General features: G+C 50.0%; 1 protein-coding gene across 1 annotated transcript in view; it reads left to right on the forward strand.

The window, feature by feature from the left end:
• Positions 1–4,356, forward strand: part of BCL2L14 (BCL2 like 14) — a 36,054-nt gene extending 31,698 nt beyond the window's left edge. The window contains exon 10 of the mRNA XM_032958035.2: positions 1,032–4,356. Within this exon, the coding sequence (XP_032813926.1) occupies positions 1,032–1,079 (48 nt within the window). The 3' untranslated portion in view covers positions 1,080–4,356. The remainder of the gene's footprint in view (positions 1–1,031) is intronic.
• Positions 4,357–17,932: the final 13,576 nt, after the last annotated feature.

Genomic DNA, 17,932 nt, shown 5'->3' on the forward strand with positions numbered 1-17,932 from the left:
GGTGCCATGGTCCAAACTTGCTAAGCAACTAAATAAAAGCCCCACAAATTACTCAATAAACTTTATAGCAATTATTCTCCTCCACTGGGGGAACATTTAACAGGCTTTCCTGGGTAACCAAGCGTAAATAACACAAATAATACGTCCACCTGTCAGCTGAATAATGGATCTCACTCTCAATGACTCTGGTAGCAAGTTCATCAACTAGTCCATAACTAGGACATCTTATTTTTGTGGGAGGTACGTTGTCGGTGTCGATATATTGTACATTGGTGCTTCAGTAAAACCTTGGATTGCGAGTAATTTGGTCTGCGAGTGTTTTTCAAGACGAGCAAAAATTTTAAGTAAATATTAATTTGATAAACGAGCGAGGGTCTTGCAATACGAGTAGTAACGTATACGCTTTTGTCTGCCGAGCGTCACGTGATCACAACTGATATGCGAGTGCTTTGATATATACGAGCGCTTTGGATTACAAACACGTTTCCGGAACGAATTATGCTCGCAATCCCAGGTTTTTTACTGTACTTAGCGTTATTTCTCATTAGTAATGCACCCTTCACATTTTTGTCACGTAGTCGCAGACACAGTAGAATTATTCTTACACTAGCTTGTTTGCCCGTCCAAGGATGGGTATATATTACAGTAAATCTAAAATATTCAATAGAAAAATTGTTCAGCTTATGATTAATTATTAAAGGGGGGGGGGGGGTTGCCCCATGTGGAGTGACGTGACCCGCTAATTGTTATTGGGGAGGCGTGCAACGTGTAGTGACGTTACCCGCTCATGATTATTAATGAGGGGGGGGGGGGGGGCTCGTGGAGTGACGTCACGCGCGGGACACACACACACTTGGCTCACATTAGTAATTCCTGTTGCGATGCTTCCAGAATAAACGATGCTAATGTCAGCGGCCCAGCGGAATGGACCAAGTTGGTGTTGATCACAATTTGAACGTGCTACATTGCCAACCGGTGTGAAAAGTTGTAAACGAATAATAATTTTTAAAAAATCTCTTTCTTCCCCGCAGCACAACATTTTGGATCCCGACAGTGTCTCGGAGTTCGAAGTCGACTGAAGTTTTTGACAAGTGGGATGAAAACACTAATGTAGTTACGAAAAGAGGAGGGGGAGTCAGGTGTTTGGTTGTGCACTGTATGTATGCATGCCTTTATCGGAGGGAAAATGTATCACTGGTGACGGGAACACTGAGGTCAGATGCTTGGCACCTTGATGTCCCCACATGTTTTCAACGCACCCACAGTGCCGTTCTTGCAATGGTCAGCGATGAACATCCAGTCTGTTCTCCTATGAACGCGTGTTGTTTTCACGACGTGAATTGGATATAACGTGATGAATGTACTCGGGAACACTTTTTCACAACGCGGAATGCGAATTGGATATAACGCGAGGTTGGAATAAGCGGCTGTGCGGCTGCCTCGGCGTAGCATCTAAACAGGGCGGGATGCTGCTGGATGCTTCTAGATGCTACCCACGATCCTCAAGTCTTTGCTCAGCCTGCGTACGCATCTCCACACGTTGTCGCGAACCGTGCTTTAGCCTCTGACGTATGTTTAGTTATTATAACGCGAGATTTTTCCATAACGCGCGGTGTTCCTCAGGAAACGCGACCCACCGCCGCGTTCGAAGAGAACAGCCGTGTGTCGCTCCCGAGTGCCGATGCCGCGTGCGAGTGAGCCGCCGGCCATGGCGGTGCCGAGCGTTGACAAAATTCTTAAGTGATGGGACGCGCTTCACAGTTATGCTACACATTGACCAGATGTGATGAGAGAGGACCCCCCCCCCCAAAAAAAATATTTTAATGCAAATTAACCTGCTGCTGTGATGATTTATTTTTTTAGATAATTCTAATCGAATTTGGTGTTCACTTGGGTGCATTTTTTTATGCCAAGGCTCCTACATAATGCTCCAAGGGAATGACCCAAAGTTTATCAAACTTGTATTTTTAAAATTTTGATTTAAAGCTTTCGCGACTGCAGGGATTCATATTCTTGGCTCTTTCGGTAAAGTTTTATGTTTTTATTATTTTATTGTTTCCCTTCTACGTGACTTTGCCGAAATAACCAAGAATTTGTATTTTTTAATTTTCTTTGTACATTTACGGGGAAGCCATGTTTTTTCCTAAAAAAGTTCAAGTTAATTCCGACCAGCGCGAACACGCAGCGTACCGAGTTGCCGCGCCCTCGGTGATGTCCACGGTGCGTTTGTGGGAATTCTTACGTCGATTTCATTTTCCTAAAGGAAAAAACTGCCGCAGGGACAGAGGCCTTTTTACTTGAAATGGTTTTCAACGGGACACTGTGAATGCACCACGACTTTTTGCGGATCATGCCACTGAAACTCGTAAAAAAAACGCATACAGCCTGTGTTTTGAACGTTGTTGGGATCTTCCGTGCTATTAGTCGTCCGTGCCTTAATATACTGTTTACTACTGAACATAATGTTTGAATGCGTTTGTACGTGGCATATGGGCGTAATGTAATTTTAAAATGATGCTGTATTGCACGGAGCAATGAGTTTGCGAACTCTGCGACGCCGACGCCGCTGTCGGTCGTTTTTGTTGTTGTTGTTTTACGTTGAGGCTGCGACAAAAGACCTCAAAAGTGACAATCGGACGTCGGTTTCTGTGGCACTGAGGCTGTGATTTATCCATCACCTCCGGTGGTCGACGAGACCAGCGTTCTCGCCCGCCCGAATCCATTAATGAGTGGAGCGTTTTTACGTTTCTATTTTCTTTCCCCCCACCGCCATGGCGAACGCGGTCATGGGAAATGCCTCCAATTGTATTGTGATTTTCGCTGTTTTATCAAAGCGTTATTTAAATACGACCACATGTTGGTTCAATTTTCAGGAGTATAATTGGGAACGTAGCCACCGCCATTTCGGGTTAATTCGCAACAGTGAGGCGAAACATCCCGAAACGTTGGTTAACGTGTTTCTCAGCATACTTCTTGAAGGGCTGTCAGCTTTATTATTAAGTCGTCAAGTTCGCTCAAACTTAACCGATGACTTTTATCCCACAATGGGTGATGCATATTTAATTAGCTTTAATTGTGTGGGCTTGTTAAAATATTTCTCTCCTCGGTTATCAATGCATGAGGGTTCCACTTTTGTGTATTGGGTAATCGTGCAAGTGTTTGTAAATGTTAAAACTGGATTACGATGTTTATGGTACGAATGTTAGAACCAAACAACGGAAAAGGCAACTAGCAAAAATGAACTTTACACGTGCTTTAATAACCCTGAGGAAGGAATTTTCTTTTTTAAATGTTCATTTATTTCCCCCCCCCCCCCACACAAAGTTCACGCAGCGAGCCAATCGCGTACGACGGCGAAACTGACGCGCGTTACGGTTAAAGAGACTCGACTACACGCGAATGTCAGTCCAACTTTGGTCGGGCAAGCAAACACGGCAACAGCTTCCAGGGCCGCTTTCACGCGACGCGAACAACACACGACGCTGAGATGCTACGCGTGTGCAATCGCAATGCGTTTTACTGCATTGGCGTGAAGTGTGTGTTGGCATTAATGAGGTAGTCGCGAAATTGTTGAGCTGAATATGCGATCTGTTTTACATGTGTGAAGTGTGTTGAAGTCGTCAAAGGTGTTTGACCCCCTTACCGAGTACAGTTTGATAAGGATGCCCTGTTGCATAGCTGTCAACCCCTTATCAGTGCCCTGCCTTATTACAGACCAATTCAGACCTTATTGGTCACCACGTGCCCCTTATGAATCTCAATGTTTTTCCTACAAAGTCCCATCACAAGGGCTGCACGCCGTATGGCCTGCAAACTCGATTTCCCTGTACAAGAATATGGCGTAAACCGTATGGGTTGACAGCTGTGCTCTTGCTACCAGAATAGTGGATGAATGGCTTGGAGTACACGTTCAACCTCCATCCACCTCATATATAAAACTAGAGCATCATTCTTCATCACATCTTGCCCTACTCTAATAGCATCTATGCAAGTGAATAGCAAATTGAATACAAGATAATTACATTTTCAGGGATGAAGACTTTTCGTTTATTTGAAAAGTAAAAAAAACTAGTAACGTTTAATATCGAATGTTTAACTTAGTTTGTACTTAGCCAATGGATTCAACACGGGTGACAAATGGGTGAGAATGTCATTGCTATGTTTTACACTTGAAAATGTGAGCATGTTGAAGAGGAGTGGGTGGTGATTGATGGTGAATGTGTTTTTTTTACGATTATAATTTTTCATGCTTTTATAAAAAATAACATATTAAAAAAAATGCCTTCTGATTCGGAGGCACAAGTACGGGATGTGTACAGCATTTCCAATTAAAATGCATCGCGTACAAATGACAAACTGTCGTGCTTTTTTTTCCCGGAGTTGACGGCGAGAATTTGGAGGCGCGACGAGCGAATATCAAAAGGCCCACACCAAAGTCTCTCGTCGCTCAATCTACGGATTCATTGCGGGTCCGTCACTTGAGAATGAAAGACACCAAAGCCTGGTCTCGGAAACCGTGACAATGCCTATAGTTCACATCCAGCCGATCATCGATTGACCGACACAGCGATTATGCGGTGGTCACGGGCCGATCCGGCTAAGCCGTTCCAAAGGCTGTGGCACGGTCCGGCGATCGGCACCGTGTGTGCGTGACAGACAAAAAAAAGTAGCTACGCTTGATTTCAATGTCAAATATAATCGCCGCATTACACACTGCGTACATACAGCTTAAGCAATGAAAATACTGCACGTATATACGTCACCCCATATAGAGTCTTCGGGATTGGAGTGGTAAATACGGTACAGTAAATACAGTAATTAAAAAAAACTATATTTATTTTCGTCTGTGTACGTTTATTTATGGAAATTTCATATAGTAAACAAAGTTAACGCTAAAAAACAATGAAGATGCTCACCGCTTCGCGCACTTTCAGATGCGCTTTTGCGGCCGTCTGGAACGCTCTTGCCTTCCGAGCCACTGGAGCTATGCACTTTAAAATCTAAATTGAAAACTCGTTTCTTTATAATTGCTTTTTGCGTTTAGTTTGTTGTCCTTCCCCCGCACCTTCATATAGTACGGTGCGAAAGAAGCTCAGGATACATACGTCAAATCTGTAAACGATGACGATAAAACCCTATTGTAGCAGAACAAGAGTGCAGACTGGAAAACCATAAAAGCACGTGAAGAACACTTGTGTAATGACAGGGTGACACCGGTCGGCCGGGAGTGGTAACTACGGTCATAGCTGCATTACATAATGCCTTATTATAAGGGGGGCATATCTGGGGTAAAGGTGAAAGGCGGAGTCAGTCGAGAAGCTCCGGGAACAAGCTCGAAGGTTCTGGAAAGGGGGCGTGGCCAGAGGTGGAGCTTGACCGCGCCGGGACAGATATAAGAGGGACCGAACCAGAGGTTCGTGGCTGTTACGGGTCCTGGGTCCTGGCTGCGTCGCTGCTCAACGTCATCTCTTCGTCTCCGACCACGTGGCTGATCTTCTGGAAGACTCTCTCCGTCGCCGTCGCTGGTGCTGGTCGAACAAGCTTGCGTAGCGAAGCCGGAGATGGGGCTACGTGTTTGGATCGCCTATGTTTAGCTGCGTTACACAATGTATCGCCAAGTGTGCTCTTAATAAATAAGGCGCCTTCTACTCGACGTGTCTCAGAAGTCGCTCACTACACTCGTAAAGACACTCAGCCTGTGTGTGCAAAAAACATCAGCTTCGGAAGGACTACATTTTGGATTTTCTTGATTTTGGTCGCCAGAAAATAAATGTGAGCAGATGTTACTAGCTGACTGGCAGGCAGTTCTACAGACGCCAATCTCTCTATCACTCACTGCCGTCAATTGGCCACTAAAATCTCACTTATAATGTTGATGGCGACCTATGAATGGAGGACCACACGCAAACTGCTCATGAACGATATTGGCACAATGCACAAAGGCCGTGTCCTTTTTGTTGTTGTTGTTGTACACGTGTCTTGTGTGCGTGTGTTTTGAAATGCACCATGCCTGATGCTTGCAGTAAAGGATAAATAGCCACAACCACCACCACTGGGAACACCCTCTTTGAAATGAAGGCACGAGTCGGTCTCCTTACCCAGCGGATCTCGTGATGCACGGTGCGCAAACCTCCCCGTCTTCCACCCCGGCTCCACCCACGGATCATTGGACCGCGGGCGCGCAAATGCAGTCTCGGCAGCGTGCGTTTTGATTCTCATTCTTGCACATTGGCAGCACGGTGTAACAACGACGACGACGTGTTCGGGAGCCAATTGCCAATGTTTGAGCTCAGCTGAGCCACGCCGAAGGGGGCTTTCGGGAGGGAAAGTTTGCGTCGTCGTTCTTACTCCTCTCGTTGGAGGAGCGCACACCGCGGTGGGTTTAAGTTGCGGTCCATAATTTGGGTCGCACGGCCACAATGGCACGACTTGGGGGGGGGGGGGGGGTGGCAGCTTGTTTTAAATGTTGCCATTTGTGAAGGAGATGCGGTGCAGCAGCAGCAGTCGGCCTGTTGTTGATGTTCCAATGCGGTTGATTCTGAAAAAAAAACAATCTAGATTGAAAACTCATTGCATAGGAGTTGTTTTTTGTGTGCGACATTTCTTGTCTTTCCCCCGCACCTCCAATCAGCACGTAAGGTGCGAAAAATGTTCAATATACTTACCATGGCTTACACCAATATCTTCGAGAAGGAATATCAAAGACAATACAGAGACTCCTCTACGTACGAACATTCGACTTACGAATTTTCAGAGATACACACAAACCTGTCCCATATGTCCAGTTGCCTGTTCGAAGCGAGAGTCGTAAGTTCAACCACCGCGCAATAGACGGTGGTGATGGCATCTACATCTGTAGAACGTGAAGAACCAGTGGCATCTACATCTACAGAACGTGAAGAACCAGTGACATCTGCAGAATGTGAAGAACCAGTGGCATTTACATCTACAGAACGTGAAGAACCAGTGACATATACATCTACAGAACGTGAAGAACCAGTGGCATCTACATCTACAGAACGTGAAGAACCAGTGGCATCTACATCTACAGAACGTGAAGAACCAGTGACATCTACATCTGCAGAATGTGAAGAACCAGTGACATTTACATCTACAGAACGTGAAGAACCAGTGGCATTTACATCTATAGGAGAGTATACAACTTTTAAAGCCACTCCCCGTGTGTAACGACAGTAGAGTCAACCTGCGGGGTGAGTGGACTAGTGGCCACGGCAGGTAATGACAGGGGAGTCAGCCTGCAGTGCGAATGGCCTAGTGGCCACGGGAGGTAATGACAGGGGAGTCAGCCTACAGTGTGAAGAGACTAATGGCTACGGGAATGATTGAGAATATAAGCGTGGACAGGTGACGGAAGAGGACGGTAGAGTCTGCTGGTAGAGCGAGCGGTCGAGAACCAGCGATCTGGAGCCAGCGAGAAGGTTTGGGAAGGGGGTCGTGGCCTCCGTCCGTATATAAGGGAGATGCGCGGGAGACTCGGGGATGTTGCAGTGGGGGTCTCCGACCTGTTCGAGTAAACGTGTCTCTTCAATAAAGAAACCATCTCAAGACAAGTGTGTCAAGTCGTCATTACACGTGTTTCATGTACATGCCGTACAACATGTTTGGAGTCGACATGAGTAAAGTTGGACTTACGCACAGACCTCTGGAATAATAGTTTTTTTGGCTGTTCGCCTGATGATGCTCATTGTATTTACTGGCGAAACGTCGTACATAGATTGTAAATGTTGTGAATTTCCTCTCCGACACACCAGTGTGCTGTACAAGTAACGAATTGGCATGTTCTGTTTAAATGACAACCCTTACTAATAGGCTGTGCCGGTGGTGGCGGGTTTAATGACACATTTATATATTTTCGCGATCTAACCAAAAAACCCCCCTATATTATGGATGATATTGGTCGCGAAAGCCAACTGCGTGTTAAACAGACCTCTGGAACCTAACTCGTTCGTAAGTAGAGGAGTCCTTTTAAAGAGGCGTGCGATGATGCTTGGGGACTCCAATGGACATCTGGGAATGTTTCAACCGCTGGGTTGAAACGCAGCGACAGGCGGCGGCTGGGGAGGGCGGAGGTCGCACCCCGTGTCTCTTCTCCGTGAGTTGCGCCATCTGGGCACGTGGCGAGCGCAGGGGAGAAACTTCTGGAACGCAGAAGGCGACTTAAGCGGTGCCCTGCGGGGACGTGACGGGCACGCGGCACGGGCCTGCCCCGGTCTCGCCTCGGCCTCGATCCTTGCCGGGTGCTCGGCACGCCAGCTGTAGACGCCCTTCATAAGTAACCCGACCACCACAAGCATTTTTATTACCACAAATACCCCCACCACCACCACCACAAGCGCGCACGCCACCACAAGCACCCCCACCACCACTGGCGCCCCCACCACCACTAGCGCCCCCACCAACACAAGCGCCCCCACCAACACAAGCACCCCCACCACAAGCACCCCCACCACCACAAGCACCCCCACCACCACAAGCACCCCCACCACAAGCACCCCCACCACCACAAGTACCCCCACAACCACAAGCACCCCGACCACCACAAGCACCCCCACCACCACAAGCACCCCCATCACAAGTACCCCCACCACCACAAGCACCCCCACCACCACTGGCGCCCCCACCACCACAAGCACCCCGACCACCACAAGCACCCCGACCACCACAAGCACCCCCACCACCACAAGCACCCCCGGCTTCGCGGGAGGAGGCATTACAGACGAGACGGACAACACAAACGGGAAGGGACAGTCCAAACGAGACAGACGACACAAACTAGATTCGACAGCGCAGACGAGACGGTACAAAGGAGGTCACTGGAGTGCAAACGAGAGAGGCATGACACACGCGGGTCACAGACATGCGAGCGGAGTGCACGTGTTAAGAGGATTCAGTGCTTTTGTGATTGATCCACCTGCTGCGTTTGCAGTGGCACAGGTAACTAGAAAGAAAGGAAGGATATGAATTCCTGCAGTCAGGAAAGTGAAAAGGGTAACAATTTGTTTTGTTTACCGGGTAAGGCTCTCTCTCTCTCAGAAGCGACCTGGCCACCACAAACGATATAGCTCAACGAAGTGGCTCATCGTCGTTTGGAAAATGAATCGCAGCCAAATAATCTGAACGCCTGATGTTGAGTTCTAAATGTGGAGGGGAAAACCATCAGGGCCCGGAGAGAAAAGAAAAACACGCGACCACGGGGAGAGAGACACGAACAAACTCCAAATATACAGCAGCAGCAGCAGGCATCAGGGTCGGGATCTAAGCCACGACCTCCTGCATACCAGGCGAGGTTGTTAACATCTCCTAGCCACCGTGATGATGATGAAAATAAAAAAGAGACACGCAAACTCCAAATATACAGCAGGGGTCAGGGTCAGGTGGGGGCACGGGGGATGGGTGGGTGGGGGCACGGGGGATGGGTGGGTGGGGGCACGGGGGATGGGTGGGTGGGGGCACGGGGGGTGGGTGGGTGGGGGCACGGGGGGTGGGTGGGTGGGGGTTGGGTGGGTGGGGGCACGGGGGATGGGTGGGTGGGGGCACGGGGGATGGGTGGGTGAGGGCACGTGGGATGGGTGGGTGGGGGCACGGGGGTGTGGGTGGGCGGGGGCACAGGGGGTGGGTGGGTAGGGGTGGTAACAGCCACGTGGCTATAAATGCGAAGCGGCGTTGCCACTGCCGCATTGCGAAAGTGGTGCTCAGCACTGTGCGTGTGGAGTGGTGGTGGTGTGGTGGTGGTGGTGTTGGAGGGGTGGGGGGGGACTCACTTTGTTGAGTACTGTACAGACGAGGTCAGCGCGGTACACACGAAGCCACACGACTGCGAACGGGACGGTGGTGTTGAAGGCAGCACGGCGCAGCACGGCGCAGCACTCGGGACAGCGTGCGCGGGACACCGCGAAGTCTGCGCGCACCGAAACTGAAGTCGGGAAAGGAAGTTCGGCGTTTGGGTGAAGAGAGAGGGCGAGGTGGTGGTGGTGGTGCTGATTGGTGGTGGTGCTGCTGCTGGTAGTGCTGATTGGTGTTGGTGGTGGTGCTACTGCTAGTGCTGATTGGTGTTGGTGCTGCTGGTAGTGCTGATTGGTGTTGGTGCTGCTGGTAGTGCTGATTGGTGTTGGTGCTGCTGGTAGTGCTGATTGGTGTTGGTGGTGGTGCTGCTGCTGGTAGTGCTGATTGGTGTTGGTGCTGCTGGTAGTGCTGATTGGTGGTGCTGCTGCTGCTGGTAGTGCTGATTGGTGTTGGTGCTGCTGGTAGTGCTGATTGGTGGTGCTGCTGCTGCTGGTAGTGCTGATTGGTGCTGGTGGTGGTGGTGGTGTTAGTGCGCGCGGAGGAGGATCGAGCAGGGCAGGAGAGAGAGGGGTAGGAGGGGTGAGGGACCAGCGCCATGAAGACCGAGTTGACGAACGAGCACCGCTTGCTGCTCGAGTACCTGGCCCTGTGCCCCGAGCTGAGCCACGACTCTGTGGAGAAGCTGCGGCACCGCGACGGCCCCCGGGACGCCTCGAGCCGCAACGGGGTGGCCGCTGCGACCTCCCCCACCTCGCTGACCTCGCTGTCCGACGATGAGCTGCTGGACGCGGACGGGCCCACGTTTGGTAGCGAGACCTCCCCAGGTAGGCCACTGGCGTGTACCTCGGGGCGACGACGACAACGACGACTCTCTCGCCCTCCTGTCTCGGTGTTAACTACCTCGCGTGGTGTACAGGAGGTCGTGGGTTTGATCCAGACCCTGACGCCTGCTGCTGCTGCTGTGTATTTGGAGTTTGCGATGTCTCTCTCTCTCATCATCATCACGGTCGCTAGGAGATGTTAACTACCTCACCTGGTGTACAGGAGGTCGTGGGTAAGATCCAGACCCTGACGCCTGCTGCTGTATATTTGGAGTTTGCGTGTCTCTCTCATCATCATCACGGTGGTGTTGAGATGTTAACTACCTCGTCTGGTGTACAGGAGGACGTGGGATTGATCCCGACCCAGACGCCTGCTGCTGTATATTTTGAGTTTGCGATGTCTCTCTCTCTCTCTCCCCGTGGTCGCGTGGATTTTTCTCCGAGTCCTCCTGGTTTTTCCCCCCTCCACATTTAGAATCAACATCACGCGTTTAGAGTTTGTGGCTGCCATACGTATCCACGTCACGATAAGCCATTTCGTTGATCTATCATTTGTGACCTGGTCGCTTCTGAAGAAAAGAGCTGCTATACAGCTCAGTGGGCCCTTACCTAGTAAAATAAAAACACCCTTGAAATAAATTTTGATTTAAAGCTTTCGTGACTGCAGTAATTCATATTCTTATATAAATAAATATGCCGTTTTCAAAATAAATTTATGCAAACCGACACACCTGATGATGACCGTTTGAGTTATGGTCGAAACGTCGTGAGAATTTTTTATTGTTTTATATATATTTTGTTATTTTGTTGTTTCTCTTCAACGTGACTTTACCGAAAAAACTAAGAATATACCCTTGAAATAGTTTATCTCTCCAACTCGAGTCGTTAAAGCTTCGTTCTTGTGAAGCCTTTTAAAGTCGAGCGTGATGCCCATGCTCAGAATGAACATTGTGGCTGTCTGTGGTCGTCTTCTTCTCCTCCTTGGTGGCATCTCTACATTCCCGTGGCAGGGGCGAGCCTCTCCCTAGGACAACCTGTTGATGTTCTCGAACAAAGTGGTGCTCGTTGTTGTTTATCCACTCCGAAAGTGATGATGGGCTAAGTCGGGGGTCGGCCAACCTGCGGCTGCGGAGCCGCGTGCGGTGGCTCTTTAAGGAGTGTAAGTGCGGCTCTTGAAATTCGAACAAATGGCTCCTCTTGTTATTTTGGTTACCGACCCTTGACCTTGGGAGTCCAGTTCACCACGGGAGTCCAGTTCACCACGGGAGTCCAGTTCACCACGGGAGTCCAGTTCACCATGGGAGGCCATTTTACAATGGGATTCCAAATGTTGATTTAAAGCTTTCGTGACTGCAGGGATTCATATTCATGGTTCTTTCAGTAAAGTCACGTAGAAGGGTGAACAATAAAATATTGTTTTATAATTTTTATTATTTTATTGTTTCCCTTCTACGTGACTTTACCGAAAGAACCACGAAAATGGGAATCCAGTTCACCATGGGAGTCCAGTTCACCATGGGAGTCCAGTTCACCATGGGAGTCCAGTTCACCATGGGAGTCCAGTTCACCATGAGCAGGGGTCGGCAATCTGCGGCTCCGGAGCTGCATGCGGCTCATTAAGGGACTGCGTTAGGGCTCTTGAAATATTGAGGTTCTTTTTTTTTACCGAATTCGAAAAAAATGCCTCCTCTTGTTGTTTTGGTTGCCGACCCCCCCTGGGCCAAGTCAACTCCCACCCAACCCGGATTTGAACTCGCAACCTTCTGATTGCGAGCCACTCACTGCCCCACTAATTTAAGATCCCCCCCCGGCAGGGTTACAGTCGCCAGGAGTAGCAGTAGGCACCCTGCAGCGGTAGATACGAATCGATGGGTGACGGTGGCCCAGTGGACGAATCCCCGCTTATAGGACCCTTGTTACAGAGGTTCACGGTTGCGAATCCAGCGGCCGCCTGCTTCAAAGTGGATGTCAAAGAAGGCCCCCTGATGCCCGCTTCCCGGTCCAAATTTTTACATGACGCCGCAAATTTTCCCCGCTCAATTGGGGACTTATCCGCATCGATCTTCGCCCCCCCCCACCCCGTGACTCGCACACGAAAACCCCAGGGCTACTCTCGCAAATGGGACTCGTCGTCCTGGTCTCTCGACTTCTCACCCCGTTTGAAACCGAGCAAACTCGCAATTTGAGATGCGCGTCACGGCATTATGGCGGCGTTAATGTTGAGAGAAGATTTAAAAGTTGAGGTCGGGTCTGCCCGTTCTGACGCTCTGATGAAGTATCGCCTACGTGCACCCGTCACGGATTGGTGTCAAAATGCAAATGACAAATCTGGCTGTCGCCTGATGATGCTGGTGGTAATTTTTGGCGAAACGTGGCACTCGAAATTGTCACTGTTGTGGGTTTACCGTTCAACACACCGTTTAGTGCTGTACTAGTAACGAACTCGCACGTTTTGTTCGTGACAAACCCTTACCGATCGGCTGTGGGGTGGTGGCGGATTTACGCGATCTTACCCCCCAAAAATGACCTCTTATTATGGATGCTGACTGTTAAGAGATTTTATTTGGCGATGCTGATGGGTTTGCGGCGGCGGTGCACTTGCGCAAATAACGAAACAAACAAAAACAACCTCGACGTGTTAATCAATAACACTGCCTTGAAAGGAAAACTAATAGGCGACGTTCCGGGCAATGGTCCTTCTTCATAGCACATAAAAATTAAGAGACACAGCCACCAGACATGAAGACATGGTCACGAGACTCGACCACGGGACACGTAGGTTAAGGTCCTATGGAGATCATTGTTCACTTTTTTAAAATGCCCCGAGAAACTGTAAATTCATTCACGTCTAAACTATGCTGACTATGCTGGGGGGAAATCCTGCTTCATGCCATAAACAGCAGCCGCTCCTCATACCCATACTCCTTGCGTGCTGGAGGAGCCTGACCATCCCTTACCTAGAGTGGTTGGTGAGCAGGTGAGCGGGGTTGGTGAGGAGCTCACGAGGGGATTTATTGAGAGGGTGAGTGGGGTTGGTGGGTTCGCGAGGTGGGGTTGGTGAGAGGGTGAGCGGAGTGGGTGAGTGGGGTTGGTGAGTGGAGTGGATGAGAGAGGGTAAGGTGGGGTTGGTGAGTGGAGTGGGTGAGGGTGTTTGTGGTTGGTGAGTGGAATGGGGTTGGAGAGGGGTGAGAGGGCGAGTGCGGTGGGTGAGAGGGTGAGTGCGGTTGGTTGGTTCGCGAGTGGGGTTGGCGAGTGGGTGAGCGGAGTGGGTGAGTGGGGTTGGTGAGTGGAGTGGGTGAGGGTGTTTGTGGTTGGTGAGTGGAATGGGTGAGGGTGTTTGTGGTTGGTGAGTGGAGTGGGTGAGGGTGTTTGTGGTTGGTGAGTGGAGTGGGTGAGGGTGTTTGTGGTTGGTGAGTGGAGTGGGTGAGGGTGTTTGTGGTTGGTGAGTGGAGTGGGTGAGGGTGTTTGTGGTTGGTGAGTGGAGTGGGTGAGGGTGTTTGTGGTTGGTGAGTGGAATGGGGTTGGAGAGGGCGAGTGGGGTTGGTGAGTGGGTGAGGTGAGTGGGGTTGGTGAGTGGAGTGGGTGAGGGTGTTTGTGGTTGGTGAGTGGAATGGGGTTGGAGAGGGGTGAGAGGGTGTTTGTGGTTGGTGAGTGGAATGGGGTTGGAGAGGGGTGAGAGGGTGTTTGTGGTTGGTGAGTGGAATGGGGTTGGAGAGGGGTGAGAGGGTGTTTGTGGTTGGTGAGTGGAATGGGGTTGGAGAGGGGTGAGAGGGTGTTTGTGGTTGGTGAGTGGAATGGGGTTGGAGAGGGGTGAGAGGGTGTTTGTGGTTGGTGAGTGGAATGGGGTTGGAGAGGGGTGAGAGGGTGTTTGTGGTTGGTGAGTGGAATGGGGTTGGAGAGGGGTGAGAGGGTGTTTGTGGTTGGTGAGTGGAATGGGGTTGGAGAGGGGTGAGAGGGTGTTTGTGGTTGGTGAGTGGAATGGGGTTGGAGAGGGGTGAGAGGGTGTTTGTGGTTGGTGAGTGGAATGGGGTTGGAGAGGGGTGAGAGGGTGTTTGTGGTTGGTGAGTGGAATGGGGTTGGAGAGGGGTGAGAGGGTGAGTGCGGTTGGTGAAGCCCCCACCCAGCACGTTGTTTCCCATCCATCGCGTTTATTTCCACGTAGTGACGCAGTACTGCTCGGACCGCGTGACTCGGCACCGAGAGTTCATCACACCCAGCAGCGACTCTGCCCAATACCTCCGTTCGCGTGTCCCCTGTACACCCACACACTGCTGTTATTCACAGGTTGTCAAATATTTGCAGATAGTATTTGTTGATTGGCAATGTCAAGGGAATTCGTAGCTTGTACGGCACTGTGGCGAGATGCTCACTACCTCGCCTGGTGTACAGGAGGTCTTGGTTACGATCCCGACTTTGACGCCTGTATATGTGGAGTCTGCATGTAAAGCCTGACGATCTCGGTTGGATCACGTGCCATGGATAACACAAGTGGTTTCCGTGGATAACATTGTGCAGCAGCACTCAAAGTGGTACTGATTTTTATCGACCCCAGGTGGATGATGGGCCGAGTCAATCCCCAACCAGGAGTTGAACTCAAGAAAGTAACTTTTGGAGGCTGCGTTGTTAAGACTTGAACTCCCTGACCTGTGTGGTAACTCAATTTTTGTACCCCATTACTGTCTCTTCAAGTAAGCTGTAACCCAAACACCGAGCAGGTCTTATCTAGTGGAAAGCACCTGTGACTCTGTCCTGGACTTGCTGACACGAGTGTCAGACTTTGTTTACGAGAGAGCGACAAAAATAACATTTAAAGTCCCGGTATAACCAGCTCACAGCATGGCTGCTGTCTTTCCCCCTTGTCGCTGGTTTCATCACTGGCAGAGCCAGTGGGGGGGGGAGGTGGGGTGGCACGTGCCCCCCCCCCCCCCCCCACAATGATCCGATCGAAATCCCTAATTTCGAACGGATAATTGGGATTTATTAGTAACAAATCGTCATTTTGCGACCCCCACTGCCACTGTGTAGCATATTATTACGTGCCAGGGACTCTATGAGATGATAGGACAATAGTCTGAGTCACTTCTCTAAACCAGCTTAAAAGACGCTACGAATCTTAACAACGTTCATTGAAGCTCTGTCGTCCCGACAGGTTTGTTACTTTCACCTGAAGAAGGCCACTTGTGTTGTGGCCGAAACGTCGTGAGAATTTTATTGTGTTCTCATTCTACGTGACTTTACCGAAAGAACCAAAGAAGATGAATCCTTGCAGTCAGAAAAGCTTTAAATCGAAAAATCTGAGTCCATAATTGGCAATAAGTAACAGCAAAGCGGTTATAAGTGACTCACAGAATTGTGCGCAGTTGCGTATACAGTCCACGACTTCCCTGAAGGCATCAACACCTTCAGCGAGCGCGGTGCCGATCACACAACGCGGTTCGAACTCGACCCTCGGTTGATGGTTGCGCCATCGCCGCACACGCGTCGCATAAAAAGCAAGGGACAAGTCCTTACTTGCTAACAACTCCTCTATCATTTTTCATTGCTGGAGGGGTTGCCCCCCCCCCCGCCCCCCCCACCTGAAAATCCTGGCTCAGCCATTGTGGTTCCTCCTTGGCGCACCCCCTGAGTGAGTTGCTATCTTCGCGGGTGGGCGAATTAATACGGTGCAGCGGTGCGTTACAAGTTCAAAATTTCGACCACTGTTAGAGTGCGCAATTGTGAGCGTTGTATAGCGCAATGATGAGCACTGCATGCGGCAGGTTTCAGTTTGTTGAACTGCAGTCGTCGGGGAAAAAAAAAAAAACTTCAACCGTTTTTACTCTTGCCAGAAAGTAGGGAAAGCATAAAAAAATAATAGGAAAAAAAAAAACCGTGCAATGTCATTAGGGTGCAAATCTATTGGAAATCGATATTGAGTTGAGTGCCTTTATTGTGAAATAGGATATATCGGAGTGTGTCGTGTTGTGAAAAAGTATATCGCAGCAACTCGAGTGGAAAGCCTCCCCTCTGATATCCTGCAGCCTCATAAAGTGCAACTGCCAAACGCTAATCCACGGACCTACCGGTTTGAGAGAGGCACACCATCCACATTTCCAAAGCCTCGTAGCTGCAACAGACTCGCTGCACAAGTGTTTTGCTCGAGGTAAGCCGCTCGCGACGCGTGGCTGTTTTTGAACGCTCGCCGGAATTCGCCATCGCGCCATTCAATTGTCTGTGCATGCGGCACGCTTCCCTGTGCGGTGCAAAAGATGCGGAGTTGGTGACCGAGTGCATATCGCCACCCACCACACACCCTTACAAAAAAGAATGATGAAAGTACGTGGTTGGAAGCATTCCCCCTCCCCCCGCCTCCCCCTTGCTTTCATTAGTCTGGGCCGCTGTGCCATCCAAAAGAGGTGGGTGTTTGAGGCAGAAGTAATGTCCGCATCTACTGTACAGGTCATTTAATTGGACTTTAACGACGAAAGCAAATGAAGCAGAAGCTTCTGAACTTTGGATATATAGGGTCTCTGGCATACACAGCATGGCCGTGTATGCCAGCCACCATTAGGTAAAAGGCAAAGGTTAGGGTCCAGCCCTGCACATAGCTTGCTCATGCCACTGCCGGCAGAAGGGACTCCATTGGAGTGAGGCCTCGCGAGCCCTCCGAGGGTACGTTGACAATTTCTTCTAACGTTGGCCGGACAACTTGGGAGTCGCCCACACTTTATCCCACCACAGGCGACCTGACGATCGACGATACCACCCTAATTTGTTCACCCATAGCGTCGAGGTATTATCTGTGACGTGCCAGCCAGTCTGCACCGATCGACATGGCCTCAAAGAGCACCTAGGCCGGCACGAGCACCGATGATATCATGAATGGAAACGGTTGATTTGCTTCGAGGAATTTTATGGCAGAGCAGAGTTGTGGAAATGGAAAGTTCAGAATGGCACGTGGCAAGAAAGCATTGTGGGATACAATGAGCGGAGGTTGGGATGGGTGTGGCACGTGTTCAGGAAGGACGCGTGCAGAATAATAAGACGTGCACTTGATCGGCACCCAGAGCTTGGACAGGGAGAAGGGAAAAACCTCAGTACCCAGTTGTGTGATGCGAGGGGGTTGGACTTCAAAGGTGTAAACTTTGTAAGAGTTGCAGGATCTAACAGATGGCGAGGTGCCGTGGAATCGGTTGGCAAGGCCTCTTGACTGGGCTTTGACTTAAAAAAACGCCTTTTCAGCAACTACAATAATGTAAACCTTCAGCGCAAGGGGATGGATACGCTGTGTTACGGAAGCACGAGCCTGTTTGCGCAAGGATAACTTT

Source organism: Petromyzon marinus, chromosome 21 (assembly GCF_048934315.1).
Source record: "Petromyzon marinus isolate PM22_M1 ecotype Great Lakes invasive population chromosome 21, UKy_Petmar_22M1.pri1.0, whole genome shotgun sequence".
NCBI classification, from domain to species: domain Eukaryota; kingdom Metazoa; phylum Chordata; class Hyperoartia; order Petromyzontiformes; family Petromyzontidae; genus Petromyzon; species Petromyzon marinus.